The sequence below is a fragment of the Aythya ferina genome, assembly GCF_964211825.1.
Source record: "Aythya ferina genome assembly, chromosome: 5".
Taxonomy (NCBI): Eukaryota; Metazoa; Chordata; class Aves; order Anseriformes; family Anatidae; genus Aythya; species Aythya ferina.
In genome coordinates this window covers 57,624,015-57,639,992 of record NC_140301.1, presented here as the reverse complement: position 1 = coordinate 57,639,992, position 15,978 = coordinate 57,624,015, and the positions used below count along the sequence as shown (strand labels likewise).

The 15,978-nt window shown below is 45.3% G+C and overlaps 1 protein-coding gene across 3 annotated transcripts in view; it reads left to right on the top strand.

The window, feature by feature from the left end:
• The window catches only part of BRF1 (BRF1 general transcription factor IIIB subunit), a gene marked incomplete at its 5' end in the record, with an annotated part of 169,169 nt that overhangs the window by 105,443 nt on the left and 47,748 nt on the right, over window positions 1-15,978 (top strand). For all 3 annotated transcript variants that reach the window (XM_084522788.1, XM_084522789.1, XM_084522790.1), the window contains one exon: window positions 15,536-15,597. In XM_084522788.1, coding sequence (XP_084378914.1) covers window positions 15,536-15,597 — 62 coding nt within the window. The remainder of the gene's footprint in view (window positions 1-15,535; window positions 15,598-15,978) is intronic.

The window sequence follows — 15,978 nt, the reverse complement described above, 5'->3', positions numbered from 1 at the left end:
ACGATGCTACAGACTGTTGGAGGAAACTGTCACGAGTTTCACTTTGTATGATAGCAGTTTGACATTTTTGTTTTTCTAAATGCTTTCATTGACTAAAATGGATTTATTATCCAGTAGACTAATAACATCAATGTTGACGGTGCTGGCAATTAAAAATAATTTTGGAAACCAAATTTTATTACTCCCGTTTGCATCTGAAACAATTTGTTTTTCAATGTTACTTTAGGATCGGTTCATTTATTAGGTCTTTTTTCTTGTGTGACAATGAGATAATTGCTATTTATTTTTTATTGGGTAAGCAATTATAATCAAAACAGCCAAAAATAGATGCTGGTTTGACCTGGAATCAGAGTGACCTGTCAACGTGAGGCTACTGTAGTCTTCAGCTTCTCAATTTAATCTTTTTTTTTTTTTTTTTTTCATATGTGCTCACCAGAAAGCATTCAGTAGGGCTGAAAAAATTGCTTTTAGAGTTTTCAGTGTTCATTAATTACGGTGGTGCAAAGCAGTAGAAACTGGCCGATAAGAGCTTGCATAAGGTTGGTTATTTATAACAAAAAAGTGATTTTTTGTTGAGGATTGTGTGGACTGTAGAAAGTTGACTCTACAGATTTTTTGCAGCTACGTTTTGCTAGAAGGAAGCAGAAAATCCTTTATTTTTAAGTTAGCAGATTGAAGATAAGGCTCATCTTTCAAATCAAGATGTCTGTTTATACTGAAGATCGTGGAAGTTGTTTTCTGTGATGAAAGACCTACACATATACAACTGGGTAGTAGAAATAAGGGAATGAATATGAAATGAGAGAGTAAATAATACTGCTAAGCAGTACCAGGAAAGAAATTCAGAGCAAGAAACAATGCTCTGGAGATAGGTGTAAACACATGAGCCAGAAGTAAACAGCTGTACAGGGGGGTGGAAGGACATACCATTTTCCAGAAAATTCACTACTCTAATGCTGTATTTAATGCAGTTATGGTGGGGAATCCACCATGTCTTCACAGATGGTGAGGAAGTAAAACAGTTCTCTGTGACCAAATTGTTAACAATTATACAAGAAGAAGATGATAGGAGCAAGATGATAGGAGGATGATTTGTGAAATTATGTTCCTAACTGCTTTTCTGTTAAAGGTAAAAAATGCATATCCATGGTATTACAGAAGTCAATGTCTGAAACGCAGCAATATTTTGGATGTGGACCTTAGGGACATGGTTTAGTGGGTGGTATTGGTGGTAGGGGGGTGGTTGGACCAGATGATCTTGGAGGGCTTTTCTAACTTCTCTAGTTCTGTTCTGTTCTGTTCTAGTCTAGTCTAGTCTTAATATCCTTATCAACTTGAAGTTGCATCACCAGTAGTGCTGCTGTATTCCATCCTTGTTTTTCATTAAATAAAACATAAATAGGAAATTGCTTTTCCATAAAGCCTCTCGCCCCTTATCTTCATTACAGTTTCTGTCACTTGGTGGAAGTGCTGCTCTCCATGCCTCCACAGCATCTCCAGCTCTGTAGCTGCAGCAAAGCCAGTGCTGAGCATTTAGTTCTTCACCAAGCCCAAAGATGAAACCCCTGCACCGTTTGAGTTTGGTCTCCAGCTGTATCACAGAGCAGGTGTGACCAGACTGAGAAGTGTTGTTCCACCAGCTCAGCCCCCTCGGATCTGCTGCCCTAAGTGCACGTGTAGTCGCCTCCCTCACCTGCTTGTGTCACAAATACCACAGGCTCGTGCAAGCATTTTAATAACAGGGCCATTCAGATGATGTGGGCAAGGGAATGACAACTTGTCTGGTATAACAGCAGGTCTGAGGGAGGTGGTACCCACTGTGGGAAGGAAGGGATTCTGGGGCTGGAGGAGTGCTTTGGACCACGTCCATGTGGAGGAGAAGCGCAGCTCTGCCTGTAGCACCTGGGTCAGAAGGCCTGGTGCTCAGGAGGCGTTTCTGAGCACTCCCTTCCAATGCTTGAAATGAATCCCTTCCGTCTCCCCACTTTCTGCTGGAAGCTCCAGCTTGCCAGCTTTTTGTCCCGTGCCCATGTGAGCAGACCTGTTCTGATAAAATCCCAGGTCTAGGCTCTCCCTTGTAGTCTGACGATTAAATCCACCGAAAGTTACACCCTCTGCCTTCGTAACAGCAGTTTCAAGTCATGCAAGGACTAGTTGTTGCTTCAGGTCCACCTCCTGCTTCTAGGTCTCATGTGGCCCCTGTGGTGTGCGGTGTCCCTGTTAGTAGCTTTGTGCTGGTGCCGGGGGGATGTCCCCTTGTGGGCTTACTGAGTGTGGGGTGTGCGAGGGCTGCGAAGTGACTAAGGGCTATTGGCTCTCTGGTGAGGCTCTTGAAGGCTGTTCTTTTCTTGTAGATGTGTTCCCAACATTTCCACCACACCCTCGGTTGCCCATCTTGGCAGCATCTTAAGCAGGAACGCAAATTTTGGAGGTTGAGTGTCTATCATGCCTGCACTGAGGTACGAGTGCTGGAAAGATTTTAAGGCCCTCCGGTGAACTGGAATGGGCAATTTCAGATGTGCTGTTGTCCAAGATTGTTTTGCATGTGTGGTCTTTCCACAGGGAGTAAGGTTCATACTTGCCGTTCGGCTCCAGCAATGCAGCACTTAGAAATCTGTGAGCAATGGGAAGTTTGGCTTAACAAGGTGGGGAGGGGATTCTAGAGGTATGCTGAATTCTCTCCTGAGAAAGCCTTCTTCTAAATTTAAAGTTTGTTGCTTTATTGAGACTTTCAGAAAGCTTGCATGAAACCTTCTAGCCTTTGAAAACTTGATAAAAACTCTTGAAGTACTTTGACTGAAACAGAAAATTTAATATTGAGGCATTTTGAACACGGAACGATATTTGTGGGCAAGCAATTTAAAGAGGTACTAATACGAAGCGGTGTTGTACTTGAAAGGATACAATCTGTGTACACAAACTGGGTAGAATATCACTGGGAGCAATAAACTCTAGGAATTCTTCATACTACTTTCATTGCAAACAATTTTTATGGTATGGCCTGTGAAGCAATTGAAATGCAGAGAGCTGGCACATCACTAGATTGATAATTCCTCCTGCTAGTTACAACGTATTCTCGGTACAGATGTCCCCAATTCTTTCTTTCTATCACATTAAAGCTTCTTGTCTGTTTCAATTTCATGCCTGCCTCAAACGTAGCTTTTTTTTTTTTTTTTTTGAAATTGTCCCTCTACTTTTCTTTTTTCTCTTTAAAAGTTTATATCAGATGAAATCTAGCCACTGTTTTTTATCCTAAGGTTTGCACTTAAACTTTTAACAAGCTCATTTTTAGGAACAGTCTTTCCTTGAGAGAGCACTTGGCTCGTGCATCAATAATTATGTAGTAATAAAGCAACTGTGTAAAAATGGCACCTACTTGCTGAACAGATCGGTTTGCAGAACCAATGACAAAGATAAATGTTTATTGCATTTTACTGCTTTTGGTTCTGCAGATGCAATACAGCTATTTTCTTTTTGGCTTAAGCATCACGAAAAGTAATTTCCAATTGTGGAATGTTTATGGTAATAAGGATGCATAACTAGAGAGAGCCCACATTGACTTTCAAATACCAGCATGAGTTTGCAATGCTGGTGATTTAGAAATAAATAAACAAAGAAAAATTTTTATTTTTTTTCTTTGCTTAACGGATTTTTCAATCTCTGGGACAGAAAACAGACGGAACTGTACAGTGTCACGTAGTTACTCTTTTGAATTAAATGGTATGATATTAATTGTCGGTTCCCCAAAATTTGGCAAGCTTCCTCATTCTTCTTGTGTCCAAAGTTTTCTTCTTTTAATTTACTACAATACAGAGAAAAATACAGGGTCTAAAAATAGCACAAAAGCTTGAAATTGTTATTCTTGCTTCCTTCCTTTTTTTTTTTCTAAGTGCCAGTACAATTAAGGCTGTGATTTAGATGACTTTGTGTTGTTCAAGTCTATCCTCTCCTTTTGGGCAAAGCGGGGGCTATCAGAGCCTGTAGCCTTTCATGGCCTGTAGATGCGCAGCCCGTCACGATGACCGACTGCAGCATCACCGCAGCGCTGAAATCGTCTCTGAAAAGCACTTGAGCACCTTGGGAATCAAATTTCTGCAAATACAGACACCTGGATCCCTGCCGTCACAACCCATGATGGTGCCCACTAGTGTCACTTGCTGAGGGGATGCCTGAGGTAGGGGTGCCACGGGCCTGGTCATGGCTGCCTGTTGGCTGCGGCCTGGCTGCACGCTGCTTCCCGTTGACTTGCAGACCTCTCCTGAGGGCAGGCCGAAAGTTGTTCAGTCCCTGCCATCGCTGCCAGAAGCAGTGATTTGGCTCTGGGTCTGTTACGCCCTGTGTAGGGTGAGCGATACAGCTGGTCCTGCTCCCCCATAGCCCCCAAGTGGCATGGCTCCAGCGCCATGCCCACGTTCCCTGGGGGCGATGGCACAGCTGAGGTCCGTGTGCCTGGTTCATCTCAGTGGTAGGTGAGGAGCTGATCCATGGACCGTGTGCTGCCAGAGCCCTTCAAGTCTTTGTGGCAGCTTCTGGCCTTGCCAGCAACCGCTTTCAACCTAGATCCTTCGATTTAGTTGGCAGTCACTGGCAGTAATGTTTCTTTGCTAGGCTTTGTTTCAGCATTTGAAGACTTATATGTTGATTTTGATGGCATAAGGGAAATTTTTTGTGTGGCCTTTAGTATCCTCTGCTTTATCTGGCGAGTAGGACTCAAAATCCTTCTCTTTCAGGAGGTAGGGTTTCTATCTATGCAGTTAGCTAGCTCTTCCCTCATCTCTCCCATCTGTTATCCCATTTTCCCAGGCTGATTTCATGGCACAGTTGAGGATGCTTAAGTCTCCTGTGGAAAGAGTTTGCCTAGTTAAAGCAAACGTAGAGAACAGTCCATCCTTGTCTTATCTAAAGAAATAAAATATAAATAGCTATTCCATAGAAAAGAACAGTAAGTCTGGGGTTGAAAAGAGGATCTCGTGGTTTTAGTTTCATTTTCTAGAGAAAAAGGAAACCAAAAGTTATCTAAATCTTATTTTGTAAAGGTAACTTTGACTTAGTTAATTGGAAGTAAACTTGAATGATTTCGAAGAAATCAATATAGCATTTAATGCTGAATGTGTGTAAGTGGCTTGGTACATGAAATGCACATCCCTCTCTCCAAATGGGCTGCAGACACGTAGTCGTGTTTCTGAGAATTGTTGCCATAATACAGTGTGTTACGGTGAACTTAGATTTAGCCTCATGGGAAAGCATCGTTATTCAGTTAATTAAAGAAGAACGACTTTGATACTGTGCCATATGCTGTAAAATAAAATGGGTGCATGGTGGAAAGAGCCATGAATCCTCTTAGTGTATGTAAGACAGCCATGATTTGTGATTTTCTTCCTGCCTCTGCAATACCATGTTAAGTAAAGGCCTAAGATATTTAAATAAAGAATAAATTACATTTAACAGGGCACGGGACCTTCTCGTTTCCAGTGCTCTCTTTCAAATATGTTAGCCCTCTACCAGGTTTTTTAGGCTTCCTCAAATCTTCTAAACTCATCACTTCTTTCTGTATCTGATCCACGTTCAGACTGGGTCTTCGGTGCACCCACAACCCAGAGAAGAATGGCAGCTGGGTGGAAACCTGTAAAATCAGCAGTACCTAACCTAGCTAAAACGACACATGAAATACAGTCTCGGTACTATATAAACTTCATATACAACAGTCTGATGTTAAGATTAATCAGAGTGACAGGTTGTGCAAGCATATGGCTGCCCTTCCTGGTAGCCATTAGCTTGAAAGGCTGGCTTTGAAGCCGGCTCCGTTATTAATAGGTGAGTCACGCTGCTGGGCTTTGTCGGGGAAAGGTTATTTCTCTAGAAACCTTCTGTGCATGGGAGCGCCTTTTTCCACAATTCCTGGAGAATGAGACAAATTATTCTCCAGGAACTCCTCCACAACTTTCTTCTGTTGGAAAGTTGTGGTATCAGAGGGCATTCCAGTGCTCTAACGATGTATCCCAAGCATATGGAGTACACATGCTAATTATATTCTGCTCGGCTCGGTCTAATCAAATGCCAAGGCACTGGGGCCTCGGAGCTGCTGCAGGCAAAATGTTACAATCCTTCACCACGGCCTACGTGCATCTGGGAAGATGTTCACTTGAGTCCCTGAAACGGCTGGGGAGAGGCAGAGGGAATGGATGCCTCCTGAGGAGCCTGGTAAAGCACGACTGCTGCTTGCAATGGGAACGAGCTGCAGCCGTGCCCTGCTGTCACCTGGAGCCACCCGAGCAAGACCCATGCTTGGGGCTGCAGAGATCCATCCGTACGTGCTCCACAGGGCTGCAAAATGACACAGAAATAAATGCCTGGGGCCCTGGGGCAGGGCTCCTGTCTGAGCCTGGTTCCCACCTGCCTGCTGCCTTTTAAAAGCTTTTGCTTTTTGTAGAGGAGCTTCCACTCTTGCCTGTTATTCTACTTTAGTAATAATAAATAATAATAATAATAATAAACTTTTACCTTCTCTTTCCTCTCCCCATCTCTGTAATTCCCTGCTTGCTATTTCTCATTAGCAGCAAAGGAAGGAAGAAGCTGGGTAGCAAAATGAGAAATTTCTTACCTGATAATTTTCTTTCAGTTAACAGCTTCTCGCCATTCAGCCCGCCTGGACAGCGTGGTAAATAGCCAGCATACAAATTGATTTTTTTTTTCTCCGAACGAAGACTCAGATATATAATTTAATACACTATATTGTGTTGTTGTCTTAGTGCTAATAATTGCTGGCTGAAGCATTTCTGTGGTCTGGGGAGCTTCTGGTGGCCGGCGCTGAGCTTGTCATCTATCTACCGTAGGCCAGCTTTGAACCTCAAAAGGAGGGGGTAGACATTAGGCTGCTTTGCTGAGAGAAGGTAAGGATGATTAGAAGAAAATTCTAAGTGGAAAGCTCACCTTGTTCCTCTTTCTCAGGCCGGCGTGAGTTATTTTGCTGGGTTGATCTTAACCTGGAGCAGCTCTTTGGTCCACATGGCTGTACCTGGCTGCACAGAGGCTGTACCCTGCAGAGGAGGGGAATCTGCTTTGTTAATGGCAGAGCTGGCATACGCCAGGTTAAAGCGTGCAGGAGTCTGTGGCCTTGAGATGCCTAACGCTGGCCTGGGGCGTGGAGCTGTTGGGTAAGGGTGCAGGGACAGGGACAGGATCTCTGACATGGTAAGCGATGTGTCGGAGCTAGGCTGGGCTGTGTTTTGCACTTCATCGTGAAAGGTCGAGCACGCGTACTTCTGCTAAAGGCAATTTCCTCCAGTTTCTTGGGCTATCATCTGAGCCAACCTTGAATTTCCAGGATATCCTAGGAAAATCAGTTAGCTTTCATTTACAGTTCCAATCAGTCAAAGTCAGCCTCTAAAATATTGTGTTTTGAGCCTCTCGATTTCTTCTTTCTTTCTGCCTTACAAACTGTGTGTATATATGGCTGTAAATATTTAAGAAATTTCCTGTTGGAACAGAATTTAATTCATAATTAAAAATACATAGAGAAGAATAATCCAAGCAGAATTCTCGGATTTGCTTTTCAGTTCTCATTTCATTTAGGGTGCAGAAAGTGGTACATCGCAGGAGTCGATTTAAGAGAGACATCACAGGGGTAGGTTTAATTCTCACTAAAACATATGTCCTTCTGCTCAGGCGGCTGAGTGCTGGCCAGGCAAGGATCCTGGGCTCGCGGGGACGGCCAGCGGAGCATTTAGCGCCCGCAGCAAGACCTGGCTGCGTAACCGGCTAGCTGCAGTTGCAGAAATGGTGCCCAGCACTTAAATGTAAAACCAGCTGTTCCTTCACGGCTGGCTCCCGTGCGAAGTGCTCTCACTGTTTTACACAGTGCTCTGGCAGCACGGAGAAAGGGAGCCGGAGGCTGTGATCTCAGCCTGCTTCCCTTTGCCGTCGGCTCTCCGGGGCGTAACGCAGCCGGCGCCTGCTGCAGGAGGCACAGCGGCACTTTGTGCTGGCGGGGTGTGAAGAGGGGAGCTGATTAAGATGCTGGTCAGTTCTTCTCCTTGGCCTTTCCCTTTATACGAACTGTTACTGTTGGATACCCCTGCAGAGACTGGAAAAAAAAACGCAGAAAATAGAGGCCAGAAGGCACCAAAAAGAAGGAGGGCCGGGGGGAGGGAAAGGAGAGAGAAGGTGCCAAGAACAGCAAAAAAGGGAATGGAGGGAAATACAGCAGGGGACTGGTGACTTTTCCAAATCAGATGGAAAAGAGGACTAAGTAGGGGAGAGCCTCTGTCTATGTAGTCTTCATTGTAAAAATCTTTTAAGTTCATGGCTGCTCAGGCCAAGGAGCTGAATGTATGGACAAAGGCTGAGATGTGAGCGTGTGTCAGGAGCTGCACTGCATCTTCCACAGACACGCCATGATCAGGGCTGGCATCGTTAGACACACAAATCACGAGCTGGAGGGGGCTTGTGGCTTTGCACAGGAGCTTGTGCCATTGCTTTGGAGCTGAAAAATGTCACTCGTGCTAGGTAATTAGTACGTTTCTGGGTGTTTGTCAAGGTGGTCATCGGTGGTTACCAGCATCGTCAGCAAGAAATAGCTTTTGGCATGTTGTGGAGAGCAGCTGTCATCTGAGCACTTGGTCATGACAGCGGAGTTGTGATCTTATAAAAGAAGGAAGAGTTGGAGCAAGTAGGTTGCATAAAGGACGCTCTTTTGCACCATTTTCAAAAGGTGCTGGGGGCACACGAACATTATGAAAAAAGAGGAGCATCTGCTGCTGGTGCTGAGGAGCATCTGCTGCTGGTGCTGAGGACAGTTCTCAAGGTGTTCTCCAGTTCAAAAGCTTAACTTTCAGCTGTTTTATTTATTTTGGGAGGTTGAAAGGATTTTTTTCTTAAGGGCTTTTCATGTTGCTGTGTAGTTCAATAAGCGTGAGCTCACCTTCTCAGAAAAAAACTCAGGAATCAGAGTGGCATTGTTTATTGCTGGACTATTTTCTTACTACCTGCTTTAAAAATACACGCTGCAGAGGGGATCTCTGAAAAGGACAGAACGGCTAACTGTTTTTCTGATGAATTAGTGCTTAAGTTAGCAACTTTCCATGTCTGGTAGGCTAGTGGCATAACCTTTAAATGGATATAAATGTCTGGATGTGGTTTGGTGAGATCCTCCATGTGCTGGGAGGTGAAACAATTTTTTCAGTGTGGGCATGCTACTAAAAAGTGGCAGCATGTTTTTCTTTTTATCCCAAATAGAAATTTAATTTATAAAACACGTGAGATCCCATCCTCACGATGGGATAACTGTTCTGTGACCGCTGTATGAAAGCAGCTGCTGCAGGAGGGCCGGGAGACGTCGGTCAGCTGCGCGGGAGAAACCTAACACCTGGAGCCTGACTCTCAGCACGAGGAAATAGAGATGCAGACGCTTAATAGAGACGGGTTTGTAGCCGTGCACCGTGTTCAGACCAAGTCTCGAAGGAAAACCGTCGGAGTACAGCGAGGCGGCTGAGCCTGGTGCAGCAACTGCAGAGCAGGCGGGCTGATCCCAGGTCTTGTTCCTGTTTGCTCTCTGGCAAACATTTACAGTAGACGGGAGCGGCGACAAAACTAATGAGCCTGCACATCCCTTTTTTTGGAAAAGCTTGCCTTGCAAGCAATAATAATGCTTCCACCTTGCTCCTGCAAGCTGTTATCTCCTGCTTGCACTAGCACGGTGCGTAGCAGCTAGGTGACATGTCTTTGTTTTTATTAGCTCAGGCTTCTTCCCTCTTTGCCCTTCATTTGTCCCTTCTAGGGCTTTGCCTTCACACTCCTTAGAGCCCAAATGTGGGTGTTTGGCTGTGCCAGTGCTTTTGGCCGTGTGCTGCCGGGCAGCGCGGCGCCAGGCAGAGCCAGCAGCAATGGGCATTGCTGGGCAGAAGGGGCCTCGCTGCCCCTGGGCTGCCCCGGGCTTTCTCTTAAGAAGCGAGGAGGCTGGAAACTTGGCTTCGGCTGGAGAGGACCCCGTAACCTTGCCTTGGCAGAGGGAAATAATAATGTGACAGGCTTCATCTATCTTTGTGCTGTATGCGTGGCCTCGCGTGCTCTGTAGTCCTTCGGAGCTAAATCCTGGTGTGAAATTGGCACTCTGAAGGGGGAGACTGTAATTTTCAAGGTTGCTTCGGGTACAATAAAAAACCCCGCGTTTTCACTTAAACATGAAAATACAGGACATGTATTTTTGTGACACTTACATTGTCAGTAGGAGCGATGCATTTTGCTCTGTCCTTACGTTTTGGTTTTCATGGCTGGCGCACTTTTGCTGTGACAGCACATCGGACGTTGTCAAAGGTGGCTGGGGGAAATCAGAGCCCTCGGCAGCGACTGCTCTGCCTTTTGGGCATGGCAGGGCAGGCTGGAATTGCACGGAGAGGTGCCTTATCTGGGTGTGATACGCAACGAGCAGCTTAAAACAGCTTAAGCCGCCGAGATGACCTCCCAGCCTGCTCAGTCAATGTTAATAACGCTGGCAGCAGCCCCTGCTCCTGCAGGCACATGGGCAGCACACACCTGGACCCGGCGTGGGTTTGTTCACCCGCAGACACAATGTCTGTCCGTGCACACCGTGCTTTGTGCCATGCTGCTGCTGCAGCACCTCCCATCCATTTCTGCTGGTGCCCTGCTCTTTTCTGTCCTTTGACCTGTGCTGCACCCGCTCCCCTCTGGTTACTCCAGCCTAATGAGGGCCGTCCTAGCGCACCTCGGTCCATCAGCACCAGCCCCTGCAGACGGGTTCTTGTCCTCTCTGACCAACTGATTGATTTTATTCTGGTGCAGGTGGTGGAGCTCCTTCTACAGCCTCCTGCTGAGGTCCTTGCGGCTCCACGGGTGGCACCAGCACCGCCAGACCTGGCCGCAGAAACCCTCCTGCCCCGGGGGCTCCCGCTGCTTCTCATCCCTCCCCGGGCAGCAGCAATCAATGCGGCAACTCCCGATGCCCGTGCTCAGGGCTCGGGTTATCTGGCTCCTTGCTGAAGTGTTTTTCTCAGTGAAAACACCGTTCCCGGCTGTTTTCGCACGTTGCCTTGCTCTGGCACCAGAGCGTTTCTGAAATGCTCCGGGTGTTTGGCGCTGTGCTGGAGAGGGGGCAGGCTGCTTCGCTGAAGCTCCTCCAGCTCTGCGGCTGCGATGCGGTCGTGTGGCCGAGGACGTGTTCGCTGCGTGGGACAGGAGGACCCGGTGCCTGCCATTATATAAGCTTCAGAGGATTTCCTGAGAAGTGCTCAGCCTTCATTTCTGTCTGCGAGGAAATCCTCTTATCTGGGCAGCACAATAAATAGTTCTGCCTCCCGCACGAGGAACAGAAAAACACATCCTTCAAACGTCGGTTTTCGAAACCGTGGGTTTTTGAAATATAGCGGCTAGAGTTATTCTTCCGTAATAAATCCCCATAATAGCGGGCTATGTATACATTTAACTGGATCCACAGAGGTAGGAGAGGGGGAGACTGCGTTAAAAGAGGGCTTAGTATGCATTTGGTAATGACGAGAAGAGTAAATAATCCTGCAGGTTTACAAACCTAATCCTCAATGTCTGTTTGCAGCCCTCGTGTCTGTTGGAGTCGGCTGGCAGAGATGTTAAAAAGCTGGAAAGAAAGGGCTTTTTTGCTTTTATTTTTAAATATGCAGGGGGCCAGCCAGTGACTGGCAATGGTAAGTTCCACAAATGGTGTTGGGGGGACCTTGCTCGAAGGCTCTGGAAGCGCCGTCTGCCCCTGCTCGTGGTAGAAAATCATGGCGAGGATGGAGCCGGCTGCTTCGCTTCTCCTCTGCCTCACTATCCACTCCTCCAACTGTAGTTTCCTTCAAATACAGGAGCTGGGGGGCTGCTGCTTTCAATGCAGGACTTATTTTTTGCCTATGCCCTGCAGAAAAGCATTTTTTTTCTTTTTTTTTTAACAGAAGAAATCCGCGCTGCGAGCCGCGTCACATGGCACCATTGCTTTTAAATAAGCTTTTAAGAGGTTGGACCAGATGTTGGTCACATCTGTGTTTTCATTTCGTCGAAAATTTCATTTCAACCCTTTTATTAAAGGAGAAAATGATCATTTGGAAATTGTTTCGAGAAGTTTAGCAGCTGGGAAGATCTTTCTGGTGTATAAAAAGGGAAGGGGTATACTTGCCGTGCCCCGGAGTGAGCGCCGTAACGCGCAGCAGCTGAGTGTTTATGGCTGGTAGGGTTTGCTCGTGTTGGAAATGATTGCCATGGAAATTTTCAGATCAAAACGAATGTATTATTTTTCGAACTGGCACTCTGTGACAAAACACTTTTTTTTTTTCCAGTGAAAGTGTTAAACTAGGGATTGGAAGGCACCTTCTTTTCTGAAAACCTCCTTGCACTTAATGAGTGCCTATCACACTGGCAGAAGAAAGGGGCTACTTGCAGGCGGAGTGGATATCCTGCAATTACTCCCTCTACTGCCGTTATGGGGTCTAAGAAATGCTTATTACGTACAACTTGCTTCTGGATTTTTCTCTGCAATTTACCAGTTGGAGAATGAGTTTTCTGTCCCTGTTGCTAATTGATCCAATGAGAAGAACTGGCACCTAATTCAGTAACAAGTTATATTTAAAATGACATGTGAAATTGTTCATGGTGCCTGAAATTACATCATTTTCAGTCTGGCATATTAGGGCTGTATAAGGAAACAGACATCTACTGTGCTGTGCCATATTAAATTTTAAACCTCTGATCCAAAAATACAGCAGACTATAGGCAAAGCGAGGTGTTTAATGATGAATAAAAGCAGCGGCAGTTGATTTTGGTGGAATATTTTGATTGTTCCCAAGGCACTGTGACAGTTTTTGCAGCAAATAATTTGGGAATGCGCAGAATTTTATGTAAAGTTGGGCTGTGACTTGAGTCCAGAGTAGTTCTCAGACACGACTTCCAGATTTTGATTTGCTAGCCTTGTGATTTTCAGGACTTATTAGTGGTTGTTGAGGCTGGCTCCTTTCTAATTTTATCCCCAATGTGTAATGAATATGGGGGGGAAAAAAAAAAAAAAACTCTCTTGGTTCAGATAAACCAGCTAGAAAGTTTTATTTTTTCTCCAAAACGGACAAAGGGCTGGTAAAACAAAGACGGGAGGAGACCACCCCCTTCTGCCCTACAGCTCAGTGCCTGCAGCACATACCCAGGATTTGGGAGGCCAGGTTTGGGGCCCACTTCTGCACAGCCTCCTTCAGACCCAGGGGATGGGTTGCCTTGCCCTGGGCACACTTGCACTCCGTCGAGCCATTTTATTTTGGGTAGGTCACGAAGCATTTCTTGGAGCCAGGTGTGCAGTCTCCTGGGAAGGCGTCTCAGACACGAGGCTGCAGTTTTCACTGCCTGCCTTGGTGAACAAGCCGAGCATTTAGCTCGCTGGAAATTCATCTTTCAGTTCCAGCAGGAGAGAGCGGTGGTGCTGCTCTGCAGAACAGCCTGGCCTCCCGCTGGGGATGCAGCACACAACGACTCCTCTTTGCGCTTTGCCTGGTTACAGCTTGCTAAAAAATTCCAGTGGGTTACATCCAAGTTGTTTTAAAGAGGCAACGAACCACCTGGATGTTTTTTTTTTCACCTTGATTTTCCTCTGCAGCCTTCCGTAAGGGCACGTATTGCCATATCCTTGGGTCGCATCCCTGTGTGCATGGGAGGGGGAGCTTGCACAAGGAGCTGGTGGCCCCAGTGCCAGAGCTTTTGCTCTTCCTGCGCAGTGTAGAGATAAGTACATGTGATGACCGATTATGTAGTTATAACAAAATCCTTACATTCTCGAAGTATTTTTGGGAAAATAAGTTGTAAAGCAAATCTTTCACACCCTGGGAGTGAAGTCCAGTTGATTTGCAAATATAACTAGGGAGAAATGTTCCTTAAGGCCTTTTCCGTCCTGTTTGCATCAGATTAACTGAACTGGTAAAGTTGTTACCGTGAGACAACCTCAGAAGATCAGAGCGCAGTGTTAGGCGATGCCTTGCCACAGAACGTTTTCTTTGGGCTGAAACCCCTTCCGTGTTTGATTTGGCGTGGAAAGAATTTAAAACTTTTTGTTGATTAAAGTGGATTTTGAAAAGAAAATTGTAAGTGCTCAGCGTCTGATACCAGTAAGTGCCTGTAGAGCTGAGAGCCAACTCCTTTACACCACCTCCAGAGGCTCACCCATTGCTCCTACACAAGTTGTCGTTGGACTCCCGGCGCTGTGATTTCACGTGCTTCAGGCAATTGCTTTAATGCCCAAGTTGTGCCCAGCTGAGGATCACTTGTAGCTCTGGTGAGTGCTCCTCATTGCTACCTTTGCTCCTTGGCCCCAGCTGACGCCCCTCAAGGCTTCACGTTGCCATTACCTGCCAAGGACCAAGGAGCCCCAGCTCCACCAGGAGCCACCGAGCTCTATGAGAAGCCACGAACATGAGCAGCCAAAGCCCTTCAGCGGTCTTGGGAAGTTGGGAGGCACGTGGCTGGGAACAGAGAGCTGTATCCCTACAGATGCCGAGCTGTCCTGCACCAATTCATTCTTCATTTGCTGTTGTGGGTTGATAAAACTATTTTTCCTGCACGGCAGCTGGTTGGGTTACCAGTTGTCTGGTCTTGATTATACGTAACGGAGATGACCAAGAAGCTTGCTTCATTCCCAAAAATAAGTCTTTGCTGAGTCATTTAGTTTCTTCTCTACCTGGACTACATTAATAGTGCATTACTACCGTACATTAATATGATGTGGAAAATCACTTTGCTGCTGTAAGTTATGCTGGTCCCAAATTTGGCCTCAGTTCTGTGCTGTTGTGCTTTTTAGTAGATAAAATATTTAAAAACTGTGTTTTCAGAAGAAGTCTTGGTAACTATGTAACTATAAAAATGACAGTGAAATTGTAATTACAGAAACTCATTATCGATGAATGTTTATTTAGACCCTTCTATAGCTTTCAAGTTATTTTAAAGTTTGGAAATGTTTTAATAATTCCCATTTACAGACAAAAAAGACTAATGCACATCTTTTTAGAGAACTGCTATGAGTTAAGTGGTTCAACTGATGAGAGATCAGAATCAAGAATAAAGCCATGCTACGACTGTCGGCATGATGTATTATTCACTGGCCCATGCTGTTTCTCTGTAAACAGAAAATATTTTCTAAGTCATAATTTACAGATGAATCACCAGCCTATAGGCCCCGACAGAGAAATTCATGTGACGATGAAAGAAAAATGGTGTCATCTTCCTAAAATGGTTTCCTCAGCTTCATGGTGAAAACCTGTGGCTGGAAACCAAGAAGGAAGAAAAAAGGCAACTGGAAATGAACGGCAGATTTTTAGTACCAAAGAGAACTCTGCTGATTGCTGAATTTGAAATTAATTCAGCGTGGTGAATTCTGGTGCATAAAATACCCCCGTATTGAGAATACTCAGCAACATGTTAAACCTCACTGGTGAACACAGAAGGGAAGCAATTATGAAGTGTTATTGTACCATAGAACTTGAATTGCGATTGATTTTGAAGAAATATCTAGCTAATTAAAATGTGTTCTTTTATGTAGGTGAAAATGCAGGAGATGGTGAATTAGATCTCAGTGGAATTGACGACAGTGAAATAGATAGGGTAAGATACCCTTTTATCCTGAGTCTCTTCTGCATTTGGATATCTGAGAAAGAAAAATGGTTCTTATCTGGTGTATCCTCTCCTTCCCTGCCTCTTCGCTCTGGCTGCGCCTGCTTCTGATCTATAGAGAGGTTCAAGTGATTGCAGTGATCTGCGGTCAAAACTAATGTTCATGCAAGGCTGTGAATTTAGTCTGTTCTTGCCCATTTTATAGATATACGGGACTGCTGCCGCTGCTGCTTTCTTTCTGTGCTGAAATAATTATGTTTTAGAACGTCTTTTATTCTTCTGAAGAAGTTTTAAAAGTTCGTTGGATCTCTAAATTCATTATTTAATTACAATATATTCAGTTTGTGAAGCTGCCATGGAAACCAAACTGTA